Below are 22,372 nucleotides of genomic sequence, written 5' to 3'. Positions count from 1 at the left end.
TGTCAATGGCTACCTCCCATCCTCTCAGTGAAAACGTTCCTATGCTCTGTCACAGCACGGCTAATCATCTGTCGGTTCTCAATCAGGTTGGAATAGAATCCATTGATTCTTTTGCGTCTGTCCTACCCCAGCCTTCAGGAGTTTGAAGCTCGTCACAGTCATTCAATCCCGAAATCCTACTCGGAATACCACAGACAAGGTTTAGACTTTCCGGATTCTCATGAATGCCGCCATCAATCCGGCTTATACCACGAAGATTCTGATTAAGGAATCTAAGAGATATTCATTCAATCTGATGTAGAACGGAGGTGGTTGTCAGGCACACGTTCATGGATTGAGGAAGGTGATGAGTGTCACGGATCATCACCTTCTTCACAATTAAGCGCGAATAAACATCTTAGATAAGAACAAGCGTGTTTGAATGGAAAACAAAGGAATTGTATTAAATCATCGAGACGCTGCAGAGATCCTCACCCCCAACAATGGAGTTTAGAGACTCATGCCATCAAAAAGTATGTAATTCAGATCTGAAAATGTCATGAGGTCCAAAATAACTCTCTAAAAGTTGTTTCAATAGTAAACTAGTAACCTAGGTTTACAGAAAATGAGTAAGCTAAGATAATTGGTGCAGAAATCCACTTCTGGGGCCCACTTGGTGTGTGCTGGGGCTGAGACTAAAGCTATTCACGAGTAGAGGCCTTTCTTGGCGTTAAACTCCAGGTTATGACGTGTTTTGGGCGTTCAACTCCGGATCATGACGTTTTTCTGGCGTTTAACTCCAGACAGCAACATGTACTTGGCGTTCAACGCCAAGTTACGTCGTCTATCTTCGCGCAAAGTATGGACTATTATATATTGCTGGAAAGCCCTGGATGTCTACTTTCCAACGCCGTTGAGAGCGCGCCAATTGGACACCTGTAGCTCCAGAAAATCCATTTCGAGTGCAGGGAGGTCAGGATCCAACAGCATCAGCAGTCCTTTTTCAGCCTAAGTCAGATTTTTGCTCAGCTTCCTCAATTTCAGCCAGAAAATACCTGAAATCACAGAAAAATACACACACTCATAGTAAAGTCCAGAAATATGATTTTTGCCTAAAAACTAATAAAATTTAACTAAAAACTAATTAAAACATACTAAAATCTACATGAAATTATCCCCAAAAAGCGTATAAAATATCCGCTCATCAGATGGCAAAATGCATCCAACAGTACTAAAGAGGCAGCTTCTGAAGAAGCTTATGATCCTGAGAACCCTGCAATGACAGAGGTTAATAACATGGGTGAACCTTATGGAAACACCTATAATTCATCATGGAGAAATCATCCAAATTTCTCATGGAAGGATCAACAAAAGCCTCAACAAGGCTTTAACAATGGTGGACGCAATAGGCTGAGCAATAGCAAGCCTTTTCCATCATCTTCTCAGCAACAGACAGAGAATTCTGAACAAAACACTTCTAATTTAGCCAATCTAGTCTCTGATCTGTCAAAGGCCACTTTCAGTTTCATGAGTGAAACAAGATCCTCCATCAGAAATCTGGAGGCACAAGTGGGCCAGTTGAGTAAGAAAGTCATTGAAACTCCTCCCAGTATTCTCCCAAGCATAAGAAAGAATCCAAAAGGAGAGTGCAAGGCCATTGATGTAATCAATATGACCGAATGCACAAGGGAGGAGGAGGACGAAAATCCTAGTGAGGAAGACCTCCTGGGACGTCTCTCAAGCAAGAAGGAATTTCCTATTAAGGATCCAAAGGAATCTGAGGCTCATATAGAGACCATAGAGATTCCATTAAATCTCCTTCTGCCATTCATGAGCTCTGAAGACTATTCTTCCTCTAAAGAGGATGAAGATGTGTCTGGAGAGCAAGTTGCTCAATATTTAGGAGCTATCATGAAGCTGAATGCCAAGTTGTTTGGTAATGAGACTTGGGAAAGTGAACCTCCCTTGCTCATTAGTGAACTAGACACCTGGATTCAGCAAATTTTACCTCAAAAGAGACAAGATCCTGGCAAGTTCTTTATACCTTGTACCATAGGCACCATGACCTTTGAAAAAGCTCTATGTGATCTAGGGTCAGGGATAAATCTTATGCCACTCTCTGTAATAGAGAAGCTGGGGATCATTGAGGTACAACTTGCCTTGTTCTCATTACAATTGGCAGACAAGTCATTAAGACAAGCTTATGGAGTAGTAGAGGACGTGTTAGTAAAGGTTAAAGGCCTTTACATCCCTGCTGATTTCATAATCTTAGACACTAGGAAGGAAGAGGATGAGTGCATCATCCTTGGAAGACCTTTCCTAGCCACAGCAGGAGCTGTGATAGATGTCAACAGAGGTGAATTAGTCCTTCAATTGAATGGGGACTACCTTGTGTTTAAGGCACATGGCCATTCCTCTGTGACAAAAGAGAGTAAGCATGAAGAGCTTCTCTCAGTTCAGAGTCAAGAAGAGTCCCCACAGTCAAACTCTAAGTTTGGTGTTGGGAGGCCACAATCAAACACTAAGTTTGGTGTTAAGACCCCATATCCAAACTCTAAGTTTGGTGTTGGGACTATACAACATTGACCTGATCACCTTGTGGCTCCATGAGAGCCCACTGTCAAGCTATTGACATTAAAGAAGCGCTTGTTGGGAGGCAACCCAATTTTATTTATCTAATTTTTATTTTATTTTATTTTATTGTTATTTTGTGTTTTATGAGGTACATGATCATGTGAAGTCACGAAAAAATATAAAAATTAAAAACAGAATCAAAAACAGCAGAAGAAAAATCACACCCTGGAGGAAGGACAGACTGGCGTTCAACGCCAGTAAAGAGCATCTGGCTGGCGTTCAACGCCAGAACAGAGCATGAATCTGGCGCTGAACGCGAGTAACAAGCATGGAACTGGCATTCAACGCCAGAAACATGCTACATATGGGCGTTGAACGCCCAGAACATGCTACATATAGGCGTTGAACGCCCAGAACATGCTACATATAGGCGTTGAACGCCCAGAACATGCTTTACATGGGCGTTGAACGCCCAGAACGTGCATCACCTCGGCGTTTAAACGCCAGAATGGTATGCAAAGGCATTTTACATGCCTATTTGGTGCAGGGATGGAATTCCTTGACACCTCAGGATCTGTGGACCCCACAGAATCACCTCAGGATCTGTGAACCCCACAGGATCCCCACCTACCTCGCCCTTTCTCTCTCCATTCATGGTCATCCCTTCTGTTTTCCATTCACCACTCACATCCATCCACTCTTTCCCATACACCCCACCTACCTTCAAAATTCAAAATCTCTTTCCCACCCAATCCCACCCATATAGCCGAATACACACATCCCTCCATCTCCTCCATATCTTCTTCTTATTCTTCATCTTTTCTTTCTTCTCTTGCTCGAGGGTGAGCAATTTTCTAAGTTTGGTGTGGTAAAACATAGCTTTTTGTTTTTCCATAACCATTGGTGGCACCTAAGGCCAGAGAAACCTCAAAAAAAAAGAAGAGAGAGAGAGAAAAGGGAAGACAAAAGCTTCCACCTCTGAGTCATGGGAGATGGAAAGACTCATCTAAAAGGGTTTATATCTCAGTGGTAGAACATTTGACTGCAAATCAAGAGATCCCTAAGATACCTCAGGGGATAAATTGTCCTCCACACAATTATTGGGAGCAACTAAGGATAGGAACACCAAAATTACTAGGGATCATCCAACAGAAGCAAGGAAGAGACATAAAGGAGCTTGCAGAGCACCATTGGTTCTTCAAGAAGGCGCCACCCTCACTAAGGTGGACTCATTCCTTGTTCTTATTTCTTTGTTTTTCGATTTTTATGCTTCATGTTTATTTATGTTTTATGTCTCTACTTCATGATCATTAGTGTTTAGTAACTATGTCTTAAAGTTATGAATAATTCCATTAATCCTTCACCTTTCTTAAATGAAAAATGGCTTTAATTCAAAAGAACAAGAAGTACATGAGTTTCGAATTTATCCTTGAATTTAGTTTAATTATATTGATGTGGTGACAAACCTTTTTGTTTTCTGAATGAATGATTGAACAGTGCATATTTTTGATCTTGTTGTTTATGAATGTTAAAATTGTTGGCTCTTGAAAGAATGATGAACAAAGGGAAATGTTATTGATAATCTGAAAAATCATGAAATTGATTCTTGAAGCAAGAAAAAGCAGTGAATAGCAAAAGCTTGCGAAAAAAAATGGCAAAAAAAAATAGAAAGAAAAAGAAAAAGCAAGCAGAAAAAGCCAATAGCCCTTAAAACCAAAAGGCAAGGGTAAAAATGATCCAAGGCTTTGAGCATCAATGGATAGGAGGGCCCAAGGAAATAAAATCCAGGCCTAAGCGGCTCAATCAAGCTGTCCCTAACCATGTGCTTGTGTCATGAAGGTCCAAGTGTAAAGCTTGAGACTGAGTGGTTAAAGTCGTGATCCAAAGCTAAAGAGTGTGCTTAAGAGCTCTGGACACCTCTAACTGGGGACTCTAGCAAAGCTAAGTCACAATCTGAAAAGGTTCACCCAGTTATGTGTCTGTGGCATTTATGTATCCGGTGGTAATACTGGAAAACAAAGTGCTTAGGGCCACGGCTAAGACTCATAAGTAGCTGTGTTCAAGAATCAACATGCTTAACTAGGAAAGTCAATAACACTATCCAAAATTCTAAGTTCCTAGAGAAGCCAATCATTCTAAACTTCAAAGGAAAAAGTGAGATGCCAAAACTGTTCAGAAGCAAAAAGCTACAAGTCCCGCCCATCTAATTATAATTAATATTCATTGATATTCTGGAATTTATAGTATATTCTCTTCTTTTTATCCTAATTGATTTTCAGTTGCTTGGGGACAAGCAACAATTTAAGTTTGGTGTTGTGATGAGCGGATAATTTATACGCTTTTTGGCATTGTTTTTAGGTAGTTTTTAGTAAGTTCAAGCTACTTTTAGGGATGTTTTCATTAGTTTTTATGTTAAATTCACATTTCTGGACTTTACTATGAGTTTGTGTGTTTTTCTGTGATTTCAGGTAATTTCTGGCTGAAATTGAGGGACTTGAGCAAAACTCTGAAAAAGGCTGACAAAAGGACTGCTGATGCTGTTGGAATCTGACCTCCCTGCACTCGAAATGAATTTTCTGGAGCTACAGAACTCCAAATAGCGCGCTCTCAAAGGCGTTAGAAAGTAGACATCCAGAGCTTTCCAGAAATATATAATAGTCCATACTTTATTCGGGAATTGACGACGTAAAGTGGTGCTCAACGCCAAGTACATGCTGTTGTCTGGAGTTAAACGCCAGAAACACGTCATAACCCGGAGTTGAACGCCAGAAACACGTTATAACTCGGCGTTCAACTCCAATAAACGCCTCAGCTCATGGATAGATCAAGCTCAGTCCAAACATACACCAAGTGGGCCCCGGAAGTGGATTTATGCATCAATTACTTACTCATGTAAACCCTAGTAGCTAGTCTAGTATATATAGGACATTTAACTATTGTATTAGACGTCTCTTTTGACCACGTTTCATCTTTGGTCTCAGTTTTGTTTTATTCTTCATCTTAAGAGGCTATTGATCACGTTTGAGGGGACTGGCCATTCGGCCATGCCTGAACCTTTCACTTATGTATTTTCAATGGTGGAGTTTCTGCATACCATAGATTAAGGGTATGGAGCTTTGCTGTACCTCAAGTTTCAATACAATTACCATTACTTTCTATTCAATTCTCTTTTATTCTTATTCCAAGATATACATTGCACTTCAACTTGATGAATGTGATGATCCGTGACACTCATCATCATTCTCACCTATGAACGCGCGTGACTGACAACCACTTCCGTTCTACTCTAGGCCGGGCGCATATCTCTTAGATTCCCCAACAGAATCTTTGTGGTATAAGCTAGATAGATGGCGGCATTCATGGGGATCCGGAAAGTCTAACCTTGTCCGTGGTATTCCGAGTAGGATTCCGGTATTGAATGACTGTGACGAGCTTCAAACTCCTGAAGGCTGGGCGTTAGTGACAGACGCAAAAGAATCAAGGGATTCTATTCCAACCTGATTGAGAACCGACAGATGATTATCCGTGTTGTGACAGAGCATTTGGACCATTTTCACTGAGAGGATGGGATGTAGCCATCAACAAGGGTGATGCCTCCAAACGATTAGCCATGTAGTGACAACGCATAGGACCATTTTCCCGAGAGGATGAAAAGTAGCCATTGAAGACGGTGATGCCCTACATACAGCTTGCCATGGAAAAGAGTAAGAAGAATTGGATGAATGTAATAAGAAAGTAGAAATACAAGAGGAACACAGCATCTCCATACGCCTATCTGAAATTCCCACTTTTGATTTACATAAGTATTTCTATCCCTTTTTATTTTCTGTTTATTATTAATTTTCGAACTCATCATAAACCATTTAATCTGCCTAACTGAGATTTACAAGGTGACCATAGCTTGCTTCATACCAACAATCTCTGTGGGATCGACCCTTACTCACGTAAGGTATTACTTGGATGACCCAGTACACTTGCTGGTTAAGTTGAACGGAGTTATGATCACACCAGGGATTATTAAGATCCCAATTCAACACACCATGATCTCTTTGGGGTATTTTTGATTTTATACAAATACAAAGAGACCAACTTTGAGGATCACAATTTCGTCCACCACTACCATTCGCCAAAATCGAGCCACTATAGCCAAACCTCTTGCTGCAGCCCAACAAGAGCAGCATCTCCTTATCTAGAAACTTGTCTCACTCGATACCGAACGAGGAGAATATGAAAAGCAACTTGAAAAAATTCAAGCTGAAAAGTTCAAGCAGATTGAAATGCTTACACTCCTGGAAAACAAGAGAACAAAGATGCGCTCCGATTTGGCAAAACTATTGGCACCTTGAATCCCTTTTACTTATAACTTTATTTTTAATTTTACTTTGTAATGGTTCTTATTTCTTAAACTTTCCGTATATGTTAACTTTTTATGCTTGCCAACAATAGAAAAGTTTCAAGTATTTCCCATTAATCGAGTTAATCACTTTTCCTGACTCGATATCTTTAATCTGATAGACATTCCCGGAATATGTACCTATCACTTGAAAAGGACCTTCCCAACTATGGACCACTTACCCAGAAATATCGATTTCTTTTCCATAGGTAAAACAACTTTCAAAACTAATTCTCCTATCTTAAAATATTTTTCTTTGATTCGACGATTATAACTTCGAGCAATACTTTCTTTTTGTCGAATTACATTTTCAATTGCCAAAATTTGTTCTGAATCCAATTCATTCAACTCATCAAACATTGCATTCCAATAATCATCAACAGGAAAATCATTCTGTTTCGATACTCTTAAAGTATTTAAATTAATCTCTAATTGCAATACTGCATCATGGCCATATACTAATTTATAAGGTGACGTCCCTGTCGAACCTCTTGGTGAGTTTCGATAAGCCCATAATACTTGACTTAAAATCTCATGCCATGTTCGAGGCCTATTCTCGATATGTTTTTTAATCAAGCCTATCAATATCTTATGCGCTGCTTCTACTTGCCCATTAGCTTGTGCATAATAGAGAGTCGAAGTAACCATATTAATATTTCTTGAGGCCACAAAATTTTTAATTCGTTGGCCAGTAAACATAGTTCCTTGGTCAGTACTTAAAGTTTGAGGAATTCCAAATCGATGGATAATATTTTTCTCGATAAAGTCGATTATCTCATTTTGACTAACTTCTACTAATGGAATAGCCTCAATCCATTTTGTGAAATAATCAATAGCCACCAAAATAAACTTGTGTTATTTCGATGAAGGAGGATGAATCAACCCAATTAGATCCAAAGCCCAACCTCTAAATGGCCAAGGCTTTATTATCGAATGTAATTCGGCTGCTGGAATTTGTTGTATCGACCCATGTTTCTGACATTCTTGACATGCCTTTGCATAATCAATACAATCTTTTATCATAGATGGCCAGTATACATGATTACGATATAACACCCATCTCATTTTCTTTCCTGCCTGATGAGCACTACAAATTCCATTATGAACTTCACCCAAAGCAATATTCTGATCTTCTCGACTCAAACATCTCATCAAACTTCCATCAATCCCTTTTTTATATAATTCATCAGCCAATAAAACGAAATTCATTGCTCGTAATTTATTTTTCTATCGACTGTGGTATTGGGATCTTTCAAATACTGAGCAATAGTCTTTCTCCAATCAGAGTCCTCCCACTCATTCATACACAGCACTTCTCTTTCATTTGCTGGCACTAAAATTTGATGGATACTAGATAACTTCTTAATAGTTTCTGGGCCAATTCGATACCTCGAAGCAATTTGAGCCAACTCATTGGCAATTTTATTATGAATTCTAGGGATATGTACCAAAGATACCTTTCGAAAAGACGTTAACAACTCCCAAGCAGTTACTAAATATTTCTGTAACGTCTCATTATTACATTTAAACTCTTTTGACAACTGCTTTAAAACCAACTGTGAATCACCTAGAATTTGAACCTCTAAAGCTCCTTTGTCGATTAAAATTTCGAGACCTAAAATTAAAGCCTCATACTCAGTGACATTATTAGAGAAAGAATATTTTAATTCAAACAAAAATTCTGATGGAATATCCTCTGGTGAGATAATGAGGATTCCAACCCGTGCACCATCTTTGTGTTTAGATCAGTCGAAATACAATTTCCAATAGTTGACCTCTACATCAACTATATTTGTCCCCTGGTCATTCAGATCTTTCGAATTATCCACAAGAAAATCTGCAATGACCTGTCCTTTAACAGTCTTTACTGGGACATACTGCAAATCGAATTCCGTTAATGCCAACATCCATTTTCCCAAACGCCCCCTTAGCATAGGAAAACTAAGTATATACTTAATGACATCGGTCTGTGCTATCACCTTTACCGATTTAGCCACCATATAACATTTTAATTTCATACAAGCATGATATAATGACAAACATAATTTCTCGATTAGAGAATACCTCATCTCGATATCGGTTAAGACTCGACTAAGGTAGTAAACAGCCCTCTCATGTCCGTCTTCACTGTCCTGGGCTAACATACACCCTATAGTATCTTCAGATGCGGCAATGTACAATTTTAAAGGTTCAAATAGACGAACATTCGCCATAATTGAGGCTTTAGATAAATATGTTTTAATTGAATCGAACGCTAACTGATGCTCTGTGGTCCATTCGAATTTTGAACCATTCTTTAATTTTGTTAAAGGCGCAAACACCCTTGTTTGATCTGAAAGATTCGAAATGAACATTTGAAGATAATTAATCTTCCCAAAAAATGATTGTACTTCTTTTTTCGATTTAGGTGTAGACAAAACTAATATTGCATCTACTTTATTCTTATCGATAGCTATCCCCTTTTTATGAACAACAAAACCTAAAAAGTTTCCAGCCGATACCCCAAAAACACATTTCAAATGATTCATTTTTAATCCTTTCTTTCTCATAGTCAAAAATGCTTTTCTTAAGTGGTCTATATGTTGACTTACAGAAATTGATTTGACCATCACGTCATCGATATACACCTCCATAAATTTTTCAATAAACTCATGGAAAATGGCATTCATTGCCTGTTGATAAGTTGCTCCAGCATTTTTCAAACCAAAAGGCATAACCATCCACTCATACGTACCCAACGCTCCAGGACAACGGAAGGTAGTTTTAGCTACATCATATTCCGCAATAAAAATTTGGTTATATCCAGAATAACCGTCCATGAAACTAAGGATTTCATTTTCTGCTGCAGAATCTATTAACATATCCGCAATTGTCATGAAATATTCATCCTTTGAGGTAGCATTATTTAAATCTTGAAAATCGATACATACCCTCAATTTTCCATTTTTCTTCATCACTGGAACAATATTCGACACCCACTCCACATAACGATCAGTTCGAATAAATTTTGCTTTGATCAAGCATTCTATCTCTTCTTTAATTTTCACATTGATTTCAGGAGCAAAACGTCTTGGGGTTTGTTTCACAGGTCGAGCATTCGGTTTTAATGCTAATCGATGTTCTACTAATGAACGATCGAGACCAGGCATTTCATGATAATCCCATGCGAAGCAATCTTTAAACTCACGTAACAGATCGAAAAGCTCAGTTCGAAAAGGATCAACAAGATTTTTACAAACATATGTAATTCGAACATCATCATGAGTCCCCAAATTAATTTCTTCTAAAGGATATTGAGATTCAAACCCTTTATAATGGCCATATTCGATTGAATACTTTTCAAATCCCAAAGGCTCCAAATCATAAATACAATCGAAAGTAAAATCAATGGAATCAGAGATTAAAGGAACTTGATCATTGATTAATTCATTACTACATTTATTTTCCACACAATGAGCCTCTGCTATTAAATCGGCAGTCCAACTCACATCATTAACTTCATTACAAGTAATAGAAGAATCATAACTACATTCGACTAGAGGTGTCGAAACAAACATACTACAACTAGTAGATTTACTACTCCTATTTGATTCAACTTTATCAGAAGAATCATCTTTATTTTTCTAAAATTTGGAAATTATTTAAATAATTATGCAAAGTTACCAGGTAATCGGAAACTTCCTCAACCTGGTCCATGGTTTAGCCTTTCGAAGTCTTCAAGAAGAACAATCCCAATCCGTCGGCATGAAGGGTATATTCGGATAGCGCAACTTCACTAAAAGTTCTTTTGAAGTCAAGTAGCACCCTTCACAATTATAAGAATTCAGAGATCGATCAACATTTAAAGGCTTCAATTTACGATTATATATCCTAAAATCGACATGCATCTGTTCGACATAAAGACTCAAATCTGCTTTGACAATTTCAGGCTTGCCTTCTTTAGTCCATAGAAGCACACTCTAATGCACTGTAGATGATACAACACCTACTCCATGGATCCAATCTCTCCCAAGTAAGGCGTTATAACTAGCCTTTGATGGCACTACCACAAATATAGAGTGTCTCTCCAAAGACCCCACTTTCACCGTCAATGTGACCAACTCGTTTGCTGGCGTAGAATTTCCACTAAAATCAGTCACAATGATGTTTGTAGGGACCAACTCCTTGAAATGTTTCCCTACTTTCCCTAACATCCTTTCAGGCAAGAGACTTATTACTACCTCACCATCAATCAGTACCTTGTTTATTTTGAACCCATTCACAACAGCAACAATGTGAAGGGGACGCAAATGAGACATTTGTCTCTTAGTAGGGCAAGAGAAAAAACCTGGCTCATCTTCTATGCGAATAAAAGAGAAAGCCTCTTCATCCTCTTGATCATAATCCTCATCCGGATTACCTTCACATTCTCCAAAGTACTCAGTAGGAATTATCGAAATCATCCCTACCATGTCATCATCTCCTTCGTCGAAATATTCCTCATCGACATCGACGTCTTTATGTTTATCTATCCCAGAAGACTGAGCAACTGCCTTCCCTTTTTCCATCTTTGCTAGAAATTGAATCTCTTTGGGATAAGTTTCCCCATCAGAAGGAAAGACAATTCGAAAATGCACAAAGGGACTTACCCCCTTGCTTGCTTCTTTTCCTGCATCAATTTGAAGTTTCTTATTCTGATTGAAACTTCTTCTTCCACCTCTTCCACTTGGGTATCCTCTAGCTCGCCCTCGATAAGCGGCATATTGATTTCGAGACGGTGCTCGATGCCCCCATTGAGGATTACGTCGATACAAGTGATCACGCCTTTGAAAATCTTGACAGTTTCTAATCCACTGAACACCAATAGCATGAGATCAACTTAAAGGGTTGGTCACATCATGTTGAGAGATTTTAGAACTTGAGCCTTCCACACATCGAATTGGCTGTCTTTGACATGCGTGTTCCTCCCTGTGAGCCAACTCCTTTTTCATTCTTTCCTTTTTGAAAATTGCTGCTGCTTCAGCATCAAAAACAGCATTACACCGTGGACACAGAGATACATCCCAGTCTTTGATCTTTTACTGGACCAGAAGTCCAACAAACCGTCCCATATTCTAGGATACACAAATCTTACTTGTGACTCGAAATCATCAAGAGCCACATCAAAATCGTAAGACATTCCTACCATATTCACACAAAAACAGGGTTCCGCATAACTGGCATCAGTTTCGAAAGGATCTACATCAACTTTCATCTCCTTCTTGCCATCATCAAATTTCAAACATCCTTCCATGATTGCCTCTTGAATTAAATTCCTGAAACAGACACAACTGTTAGTCGAATGACTTGTTGCTTGATGAAATTTGCAATAAGGCTTTCCTTTCAAATCTTTTACGGAAAGCAAAGTTCTACCCTCAGGTAAAACCAACTGTTTATCTTTAAGCAACACATCGAAAATTTGATCAGATTTTGAGATATCAAAACTATATTTCTTTCCACTTTTAAGTTTTGAATCATTCGACTTTTCACTACCAGGGAGTTTTTTTAATAAAGAACAAACTTATGGAGGGCCTTTCTTAAGTTTGGCCAAATCGACTTCTGTTTCAAAATCGATTTCTTCCTCTGAGGATTTCATAGTTACATAAGCAACCTTCTCTTTTCGAGTAAACGGTTTACTTTTCGACCTCTGTTCAGTTCTATGTTTTTCTTTCTCCTTTTTCATAAGCTCAGTCTGCCGAACCTTTTCAGCTAGGTGAGCCAAGTCAGGAATATGCACATTAAGCAATTTCCTGTGCATATAAAATTCCAATCCCATGGTTGCTATTTTCACTATCTCATTTTCAGGTAATGTCACATAGCACCTACTTCTAGCATTTTTGAAATGTATTAAATAATCGTCGATGGTTTCACCATCTTCACGTTTCAAAGCTACTAAATCGGTAACTGCTACATTCATTTTCCCTCGATAAAACTGAGCATGAAAAGCAGTTTACAACTGATTCCATGTTGTAATCGAATTTGGTCTAAGATTCGAGAACCATGTAAATGCATTCTTCGTTCAATGACGAAGGAAAAATTTTCATTTTCAAATTTTCATCATTGGCTAGGTTCCCAATCTCGACCAAATAATGAGCAACATGTTCAGTTGTCGATTCTCCAACTTCTACAGCAAATTTTATGGTTATGTTTGGATTTTTCACTCCTCTTGGCACTTCGACTATTTGAACTACTTAGGGAAAAGCAGACATAAAATGTGGCTGATTCATAAAACCAATATTTAATCCAACCCGATTTAAAACCTCCTCTACAATTCGGGTGATCTGATAATGATCACCACGTAATCCATGTAAAACATTATCAGCATTCTCGTATCGATGAACCATGCGAGAATTTTCTCGATTTGGAATATGATTTTCATTTTGAAAAATATTTTCCATCCCCTCATTGGTTCCTCAAGCATTATACCTCTCGCCTTCATCATAATCGACGATTTGAGCAATCCTCTCAACTTGTCTAGCAAGATGCTTGAATCTCGATTCATGATCGGCCATCATGGGGTTCAAGATTGTAGTCATTTGTTGAGTCAATAAATTAACCAAATCATGGTGATTCTCCTCCACTTGTTGTCGATATACTGCCATTGAATTGGTAGCATTTGAAGTGGAGTCCACATGATACTCACGAGAATATTCAGAGTGTTGTTGTAGGTTTTGCATATTATTCACTCCATTGGTATTCCCAAAACGGATAAGTGGCATAAATCCACCCACCGGTGGGGTATAACCAGCAGGAAGACCATAAGGGAGCCAACTAGCGGTTAATGGAGGTTGATACGGTGGCGTAAGGCCGCGTGGACTTTCAATTCCAATTGCACCTTCCGAACGTGAAGACACGTCGGCTTGTTGCATGGATACTGGTATGCTATCATTGGTGGAAGAACTACCATTTACATTTGATAATTCATCAGCCATGTGAATGATCTTCCCACTTCGTAATCGCATATACTAAGAAATGACTAGAAAGCAGTTATTTTGACACACTTTGATTTAAAACTGTCCCACTGGGCGTGCCAATTTGTTCTGTCGATATTTAGCAAATCGATGGTGGTTCGATTCTAATGGTCTGGGAGCGAAACCAACTCCTCTATGCGAGTACCAGTTTTCTAGAAGTGCATCAAAACGTCTTCGATTAGACAAGTTTTGACAATAAAAATAGAATAAATTTGTAAAATTAATAAATGCAGTTTGAAAATTAAAGTTCTTAAATAAAAACTAAATAAATTATGAAAAGAAAGATTTGCTTGAAAATTAAAAGAAAAGCAATAACGATGATTTAAATTAAATTGAAAGACTAATCAAACAGAATGAAGTGCGGAAAGATTAAATAGACAAAGGAAATAAAGAACACTGGAAGAATAAACTTAATTGAAATGTTAAATTTTACAGAAAAGAAAATGAATTGAAGAAGAAAGTGGAAGGAACCCTACAGAAAGTGTAACTCGATTGCAAACTCAGGGAATCGCTGAGATGTAAGAATGCTTAGAGTATTTTTTCTGAGTGAAAGTTTCAACTCATATTCCTTAACACTTCATAGTATTTATAGACTATCTTACATAATGGTTAATTTGATGATAATTAATTACAATTAAATGAAAAATCATAAATTAAAATGCAATCACTCTTGGTAACCGTTCCCATTGTGTGATTGTGGATATTTCCAATATTTTCCTCGTGTGATAAAAGCCACAAATTTTTCTGCTTTCATCAACACTCGAACAGCTCTTCGAAAGCTCTTCCTATTCTTCGAATCGAGATTCTTACTCGATTTGACTTTTCCGATTGACAACACAATCAAACCCTAAGTTAGAGCTGATTACTTTCAACTTCATCCCGATTCTGTATCTTCTTCGAAAAGGTCATACACCTTGTTTCGATTCATCTTACTTGTATCAAAAATATTTTTTGATCAACAGTAACATTACTTTAATTATAAATTTACAAAATATAATTATAAATACGATCATTCGATCATTAACTTTAGTCTTTAGATTAGACCATTATCTAAATCGATTAAGTAATTAATTTGGCTTAATTTGGTCAAATTCGATAAAATTGTGTAAATAAATTCGATCAAATCTGATAAAATTCGATTAAACTAAAAATAAAATTATTTAACTATTATTACTATTATAACTGGCTAGGATTCAAGTTTTTTTTCTATTATTACTATTATAACTAATTAATCAAAATAATGTTACACGTTCAATTTTTTTATTATAATTAAGTCTAATTAAATTGATTTAATATAATAAAAATTATTTATGTTTAACATTATTTTAAATTCATATTATTTAATTTAGTTAAATTTGGTTCATAAAAATAATTTAAATGTATAATATCACTCTAATTATAAATCTACAAAGTATAATTATAATTACGGTCATTCAATCATTTTTGGGTTAGACTATTATTTAAATCGATTAAATAATTAATTTGGTGTAATTTGATCAAATTCGATAAAATTATATAAATAAACTTGATCAAAACTGATAAAATTCGATTAAACTAAAAAATAATTATTTAACTATTATTACCATTATAACTGGTTAGCATTCAAGTTTTTTTCTATTATTACTATTATAACTAATTAACCAAAATAATGTTACACGTTTAATTTTTTTATTAATCAAGTCCAATTAAATTGATTTAACATAATAAAAATTATTTATATTTAATATTATTTTAAATCTTATTATTTAACTCGGTTGAATTTGATTTATAACTCTAAGTATAAATCTACAAAGCATAATTATAAATATAGTCATCCGATCATTAATTATAGTCTTTGGTTAGACCATTATTTAAATCGATTAAGTAATTAATTTAGTCTAATTTAATCAAATTCGATAAAATTGTATAAATAAACTTGATCAGACCTGATAAAATTCGATTAAACTAAAAAATTATTTAATTATTATTACTATTATAACTGATTAGCATTTAAGTTTTTTTCTATTATTATATTTTAATTAATTAACCAGAATAATGCTGCATGTTAAATTTTTTTATTAATCAAATCTAACTAAATTGATTTAATATAATAAAAATTAATTATATTTAATATTATTTCAAATCTTATTATCTAACTTGATTAGATTTGGTTCATATAAAATTTATGATATGTAACATTACTCTAATTATAAATCTATAAAATATAATTATAAATACGGTCCTCCGATCATTAACTTTAGTCTTAAGGTTAGACAATTATTTAAATCGATTAAGTAATTAATTTGGTCTAATTTGATCAAATTCGATAAAATTGTATAAATAAACTTGATCAAACCATATAAAATTAGATTAAAATAAAAAAAATTATTATTTGCTATACATAATATTTTTTTGTTAAATATATTATAAAATAAAATTTAACTATATTTACAAATTTAAAAGGGAAATATTTTTTATTAATTGTAATATATTTTTAATTTCTATGATTATGATCTTTTTTTCTTTCTATAAATACTTAAAGAGTATAATAAATGAAGAATGTTAGAGAATCAATAAAATTTATTATTTTTATATATTAATAATTAGCTAATAATAATGTTTAAAAGTATAAGCTAAAAATATATTATTAAATTGTTAAACTAAAAAAATTAGACTGATAACTAAAAATATTGACAAAAAATAATAAATACTATTGGTCTTTAAACTTTTTTTATAATAAATATATACCAATTGATGAATTATTAAAATTTAAAATAATAAGTATTTAATTTAAAATAAAACTAAAAAAGATATTTATTATAAAAATAAAAAATAAAATAAAAATTTATATAATTATGCCCGAATCAATTGATTCTAGTTATTATTTTAACCAATAATCCAGCAACTTAATAATTAGATCAATTTAAATATCGGTTCAATTCTAATAACTATTCCATAAAATATTTGGCTATAGTTGCCATGCATAATTTTTAAAGCTAAATTGATATTTATCATATTATATATATATTTTGGTAAAAACTAGCGTATAATTATTTTTATATAAAATTGTTAGTTAAAAATAATTAGATAATTTGACATGTTTGACAAAATTATTATCTAATAATTCTCCGCTAACAATTTTATATGAAAATAATTGTATGTGGATTTCTGTTATATATTTTTATAAGACACGCGATTTTGACATCAATATTTTTTTAACAATTAACATACTTTTATTTATTTTGTTAATTATAAAATAATTTAAATATAGAATTAATTAATTAATAACAATAATAATTTTATACGAGTGTCAACTATATGAAATTGCGAATAATGTTATTAAATTGATACTACATGTTTTTAAAGTATTTAGTATGGATTTTGTTAACAAATTAAGAAAATTAAAAGTGGAAAGTTTTTAATTGAAACAAGGAAACATTAAAACTTTTCTATTTTTAGAAATCAAATTAATTTTTGTTTTGACTTTCCAATTTTGTGGCCCAATACAACAGTAGCCCACGGTTTTTTCATCCTTCTATTTCTAATTTCTATATAAAGCAAACCCCTTTTGTCCATGTCACTCTCTCTCTCTCTCTCTCTCTCTCTCTCTGAAACCCTTGCTCTCTCTTCAGCTTGTGCTTGTGGAGAAAGTTACGTCAAGTTCGGGGCTTTCTTTCCTCTCCCGCCAAATCCTTGCGTGCGTTCACGCGAGCACTGATTTCTTGGTGTCCTTCACTTGCATGCTGCATGCTTCGCTTTATTAAGCACGGTATGTTATCATATTCGTCAACAATGTCGTCAATTTCAAGTCATCTACGCTTGATTGATTAGTTTTAGTTTGATTCTTTAACTCCGCAATTCATGAACTTAGCTCGGTCAAAAATCATGCTGAAAAAGTGTTTTTCTTTCTTGCTGCTTCTTTTGTTGGAGAGAGGAGGGGTGGCTGTGCTGCATTGCAGAGAGTTGTTAATGCTAATTATTGAAGTTCTCGACTTTTTTCCGTTGTTGATATTCATAATTTGTAAGGTAGGGAATTGGTAAATAGTTTGTGTTTCAAGTAGCGTAGGACTGTAGCTAAATTGATTATAGCCAGGACTCTGTTTTTTGGATTATCTGTCGTATTGTTATGATAGTTGGATAATATTAATCAATTCTATAGATAGGAGGATAGAATGAGCCTCAACGTGGCCCTTTATGTGCACTTCTTTGAATCTTTGGTGTGTTAAATACAAATCTTTCAGACTATTATTATGGTATTCTTTTACTAATTATGGCTGTTTTTACTCCAGATATCTGCCCATTGAAATGGTTTCCGGAGGAATGCAAATGCAGACGCGCTTGGGGAGGAAAAGGAAGCTAAAGCAAGAGGATAGTTTTAACTTAGTTGAAGAGGGTTCTAGACATAATGAAATTCGAGGTGAAAAAGATTTGAACCAAATGGACCAGAGTGTTCAATCCATAGATCGTATCTCGCAACTGCCCGAACATGTCATCCATCACATCTTTGCCCAGCTTCGTAATGTAGATGATGCAGTTCGAACCAGTGTACTGTCCAAGAGATGGAGAGCACTGTGGTATTCTTATGCTGTTTTGGTTTTTGATGAAAGAAAGTTCATTGCAGGAATTCGACATGGAAATAGTTATAACAAGAAAAAGAGATTTAAAGATTATGTATCTAACAGTCTACAAACCCGCATTGAGGAAAATCCGGACATTCAGAAATTGGTGCTGCATATGACATCCTTTAACTTAAAAGCTGCTCCACAGGTAGACCATTGGTTAAGTATTGCCAGCGGAATGTGTATCAAAGAACTGGATCTCCATTTTGGCATAAAAAACAGCAGGCGCTATTCATTGCCAGAAACATTCTTTTTGTCCAAAACATTGACTGGGATAAGGTTGAGTGGCTGTAAACTGGATGCTTGCGATAACATAATGCTTCCATATCTTCGTAGGCTTTGTCTGCAAAAAATTGACTTAGCTGAGCACAACGTTCAAAATTTTATCTCTGGCTGTCGCTCAATTGAGGATTTAAGGTTCATAGAGTGCGCAGGTTTGAAAAATCTACAGGTTTCAAATCTTCTTCGACTCAATAGGGTTGACGTCCACCACTGCAAGCAACTGAATACAGTTGATCTCAGTGCTCCTAATCTAGACACATTTTGGTATCGTGGCAAGAAATCAACATCTTGTAAAGTTAATTTAGAGGGCTGTAAGTCTCTGAGAAGGTTGTCATTAGATCACCCTCAAGTGACACGTGAGTTTTGTAAAAATGAAATCTCCAAGTTTCCTTTGCTTGAAAATTTGGATTTGAGTTTACCCGATAAGATGAAATATGTTACAATTTCTAACCCGCAGCTCCGGAGAATTGTTTTGAAAGGAAGCAACAAGTTGAGTTTTGTTCTAATAGACACCCCTAATCTTCTGTCCTTTGAGTACAAAGGTGAAACAATGCCTTACGTTCGTATTGATCCTTTCTGCCTCAGAGATGCCAAACTTTCTCTAGAATCTCGAGACCAAGATATTGTACATGGTGACAGATTCTGGTTTTTAGCAAGAGCGTTTATTCGTAAGTTCGATAGTAAAGGATTTAAATTGGTTCTCCAATCCAGTAAGGTACTTTTCTTCAAATTTCATCTCATATTTGCTTTGCTGCTTTGATCCTATGCCATTTCCTTATCTTATTTTTTCATATACTTTTACTCACTTGGTTGCTTAATCCAGAATATTGCTATACATGAGGATTTGACCAACATCAGCCTTCCTCCATTGCCAGACCTCAGCATTAAAATTTTCAAATCTCCTTCAGCACGTCTTGAAGACATAGTATATGGGTCGTTGCGGACACATCCTGTCTTGGTAACTATTATATCACCCCGTGGCAGTGACTTCCTCAAGGTATTTCTTTTTTGGATTTTCAATACGTGTTCAGTGATTATGCAAGGCATTATTTTATTTCTGTCAAAATCTTACTTTGCTATTATTTCCAATGTGACATCATTGCAGTTAGTGTATACAATGATAAGGTTCAGAGGCGAGGATCCAATCTGTTGCAACTATAGCACTCCGAGCAATAAATGCTGGCGGCACTTCTTGAAAGATGTCAAGATTAAAAACCTGAATGGTGAGGAGTTTGAAGTTGGGGACGACAAATGTGCTCCTCATAGCTCCACCTGGTGTAACTGGTGTAAGTCATTGTATGCATCAAGGTCGTGCCAGATGATTAATCTTAGATTGTTCTGGAGTTTTCGATTACAGCATGTGGAGACAGCGGAAACCCTACAAAATTTGTAAATGGCTGACAGAAAATTGTTTAAACACTGCTATTTGGAATTTATTCGATTGGCACTATTCTTTTCTTAGCGTCTCCTTTTTAAAATTTATGTCATGAAGTTGCTGGTAATTTTGTTCCGAGGAAGATTTTCTATATTGAGCATGATTCATACCATCCTTCACACAGGATACTTAGACAAATATTGCCAGATGTTATGTATTCCATTTGGCGTGTCAATGGAGTATCATAGGGAATGGGGACACTGCTTTATCATAATTCAAAAGCGATATTCTCTTAGAATCAGATTCTGCATAAAATGCACCAACTTTGATTGCCTATATTAAACATCAGTTCCCATCACTGTTAATAGTTGTGCTGTCATAACATAACTTCTTTTGATCTCAGTTATACATCATCTCACAATCTAATTTCCCTTATGGTAAGTATGAACAACTCCCTGTTGTTTCTTACAATCTAATTTGTGTATCTTCTTACTCTTCAATGTTTGTTCAGTAGAACTACTCATGCAAAGGGACTAGTCCAGTTTTATATTGCCAAAGTTAAATAGGAACATCTTGTAAGAATATATCTATAGCAATTGGCAAGGCAAAGAAGTTTTGGTCTGAATAACAATGGTCATGCTGTTCATTTATGCTATTGTTAAAAGTTTTAGCACTGCTTGCATTGTTATGCTTCTTTTCAGTCAAGTTTCATCTGTTTTCATCATCATATAGTCTAAAAAATGTTGTAGGAAGGAACAGGTAAGAAGAAGAAAAGCATAACAGTGGGATCATGGGGAGGAAATGGAGGGAAAAGCTGGGATGATGGGCACTTCACAGGAGTGAGAGAAATCACATTAGTTTATGATCGCTGTATAGACTCGATCCGTGTGGTTTATGATAAGAATGGAAAGCCTTTCACTGCTGAAAAACATGGAGGAGTTGGAGGCAAAAGAACAGCTGAGGTAAGTTCAAAACAAATATACAAGGCTAAGTGCCATCTGATTCATGTAGCTAAGTCTTGGATTGACTTATACCATGTTTGGTTTGATGTCTCCCAGATTAAGCTGCAATATCCAGATGAGTACTTGATCAGTGTTAGTGGTCACTACTGTCCGGTTGTGCGTGGTGGCACCCCAGTTATTCGGTCCTTGACGTTCAAGAGCAACCGCAGAACGTTTGGACCATACGGAGTTGAAGAAGGCACCCCATTCACCTTCTCAGTAGATGGAGGGCAAGTTGTGGGGTTTAAGGGGCGAAGCGATTGGTATTTGGATTCGCTTACATTCACGTTGGCAAGTGCACCGTCGTCAAAGTCGCTGATGAACAAGGTTCAGAGAGGCTTGTACAGGCTTACAAGCACTGCTCCAAGATCTACGTCTCTGAAGGAGAACCAGTAAGAACATAGGGAATTTAGTACTCAGAGTGTGGATATCTTATGCAGTTATGTTTGTGAATTGTGATCTTAAACTTTCGTTTTTCTTTACTAGTTTATGTAAGGAATATCGTCTGGTTTGAGAATAAAATATAGTCTATGTGAAACGAGGATATTGTGATGTTAGCTAACAAGCCATAACAAAATAAAATTGTGTTTTGTATACGATTTTTATTCTTCTAAGTAATTTTGTTTTTCTAATGTAATTGATTAGTAAAGAACTTAACACCATCTATATCCACTTAGAAACACGAGTGAATATAAAATGTCTTGAATAAACAGTAGGTTAAAAGTGATGGTATTGTATTCTGGTTTTGTTGGCGGAATATAAACCACATGAGTAGCTTATTGCTTTAGTCTGACAGAATTGGATGCCAAAATATTCGTAAATGTAGAAAGATCTTCGCTTCATTTTCAAAAAGCTGATGCGCACTAACCATATACATAGATAGAAGTGCCTAGTTAAATAATATATATCCGATTCCTAGCAGAAAATGCGATCATTCCATGTGGAAAGTAGCATGTTAAACTGGAATGGAATGAACTGTAGCTTAATAGCTCAGAATAGGAGACGTCTAAAACCATTATTCATCATCATTCTATCTCACTCTGATACTATAAAATTATGGTTTTGTCTCACAGTTTAAGCTACAATGACCAAAATGAGTTATTGGTCAAGTTGAGTGGGTATTGTAGGTAATTGACTTTTGAGAGCAATTACAGAAGCTTTGGACCATATGGAATTGAAGG

At 35.7% G+C, this 22,372-nt stretch overlaps 3 protein-coding genes across 4 annotated transcripts; 2 read left to right on the top strand and 1 right to left on the bottom strand.

Moving 5' to 3' along the window:
- Window positions 1-7,090: 7,090 nt before the first annotated feature.
- LOC130939840 (uncharacterized) lies at window positions 7,091-7,594 on the bottom strand. The gene has a single exon (XM_057867907.1). It carries the CDS (start codon window positions 7,592-7,594, stop codon window positions 7,091-7,093), a length of 504 nt encoding a protein of 167 aa, XP_057723890.1.
- Window positions 7,595-17,523: 9,929 nt separating this feature from the next.
- Window positions 17,524-20,208, top strand: LOC130939969 (F-box/FBD/LRR-repeat protein At1g13570-like). Of its 2 annotated transcripts, none has more exons than XM_057868029.1 (4): window positions 17,524-17,683; window positions 18,204-19,530; window positions 19,639-19,812; window positions 19,921-20,208. In XM_057868029.1, exons 2-4 carry the CDS (start codon window positions 18,220-18,222, stop codon window positions 20,206-20,208), a joined length of 1,773 nt encoding a protein of 590 aa, XP_057724012.1. In that variant the 5' UTR covers window positions 17,524-17,683; window positions 18,204-18,219. The 2 variants fall into 2 exon arrangements, with proteins under 2 accessions (XP_057724012.1, XP_057724013.1); XM_057868030.1 differs by lacking the exon at window positions 17,524-17,683 and adding an exon at window positions 17,749-17,940.
- Window positions 20,209-20,513: 305 nt separating this feature from the next.
- On the top strand, window positions 20,514-21,783 carry LOC130939970 (jacalin-related lectin 19). The gene is made up of 3 exons (XM_057868031.1): window positions 20,514-20,627; window positions 20,940-21,152; window positions 21,249-21,783. The coding sequence occupies exons 1-3, from the start codon at window positions 20,625-20,627 to the stop codon at window positions 21,585-21,587; spliced, it is 555 nt and encodes a 184-aa protein (XP_057724014.1). The 5' UTR covers window positions 20,514-20,624; the 3' UTR covers window positions 21,588-21,783.
- The last annotated feature ends 589 nt before the right edge of the window (window positions 21,784-22,372 follow it).

The sequence above is a fragment of the Arachis stenosperma genome, chromosome 7 (assembly GCF_014773155.1).
Source record: "Arachis stenosperma cultivar V10309 chromosome 7, arast.V10309.gnm1.PFL2, whole genome shotgun sequence".
In the NCBI taxonomy this organism is placed as follows: Eukaryota; Viridiplantae; Streptophyta; class Magnoliopsida; order Fabales; family Fabaceae; genus Arachis; species Arachis stenosperma.
The sequence above is the reverse complement of the archived record's forward strand: the minus strand, read 5'-3'. Positions and strand labels throughout refer to the sequence as shown.

What these genes read in the sequence shown, in the direction of transcription:
- LOC130939970 (XM_057868031.1), top strand. An exon ending in GAGGCAAAAGAACAGCTGAG is followed by an intron (nt 21,153 to 21,248) that starts GTAAGTTCAAAA and finishes GATGTCTCCCAG; the next exon opens with ATTAAGCTGCAATATCCAGA.
- LOC130939840 (XM_057867907.1), bottom strand. Translation starts at nt 7,594, where the DNA reads ATGGTTACTTCGACTCTCTATTATGCACAAGCTAATGGGCAAGTAGAA.
- LOC130939969 (XM_057868029.1), top strand. Translation starts at nt 18,220, where the DNA reads ATGGTTTCCGGAGGAATGCAAATGCAGACGCGCTTGGGGAGGAAAAGG. An exon ending in TGGTTCTCCAATCCAGTAAG is followed by an intron (nt 19,531 to 19,638) that starts GTACTTTTCTTC and finishes TGCTTAATCCAG; the next exon opens with AATATTGCTATACATGAGGA. An exon ending in GTGGCAGTGACTTCCTCAAG is followed by an intron (nt 19,813 to 19,920) that starts GTATTTCTTTTT and finishes ACATCATTGCAG; the next exon opens with TTAGTGTATACAATGATAAG.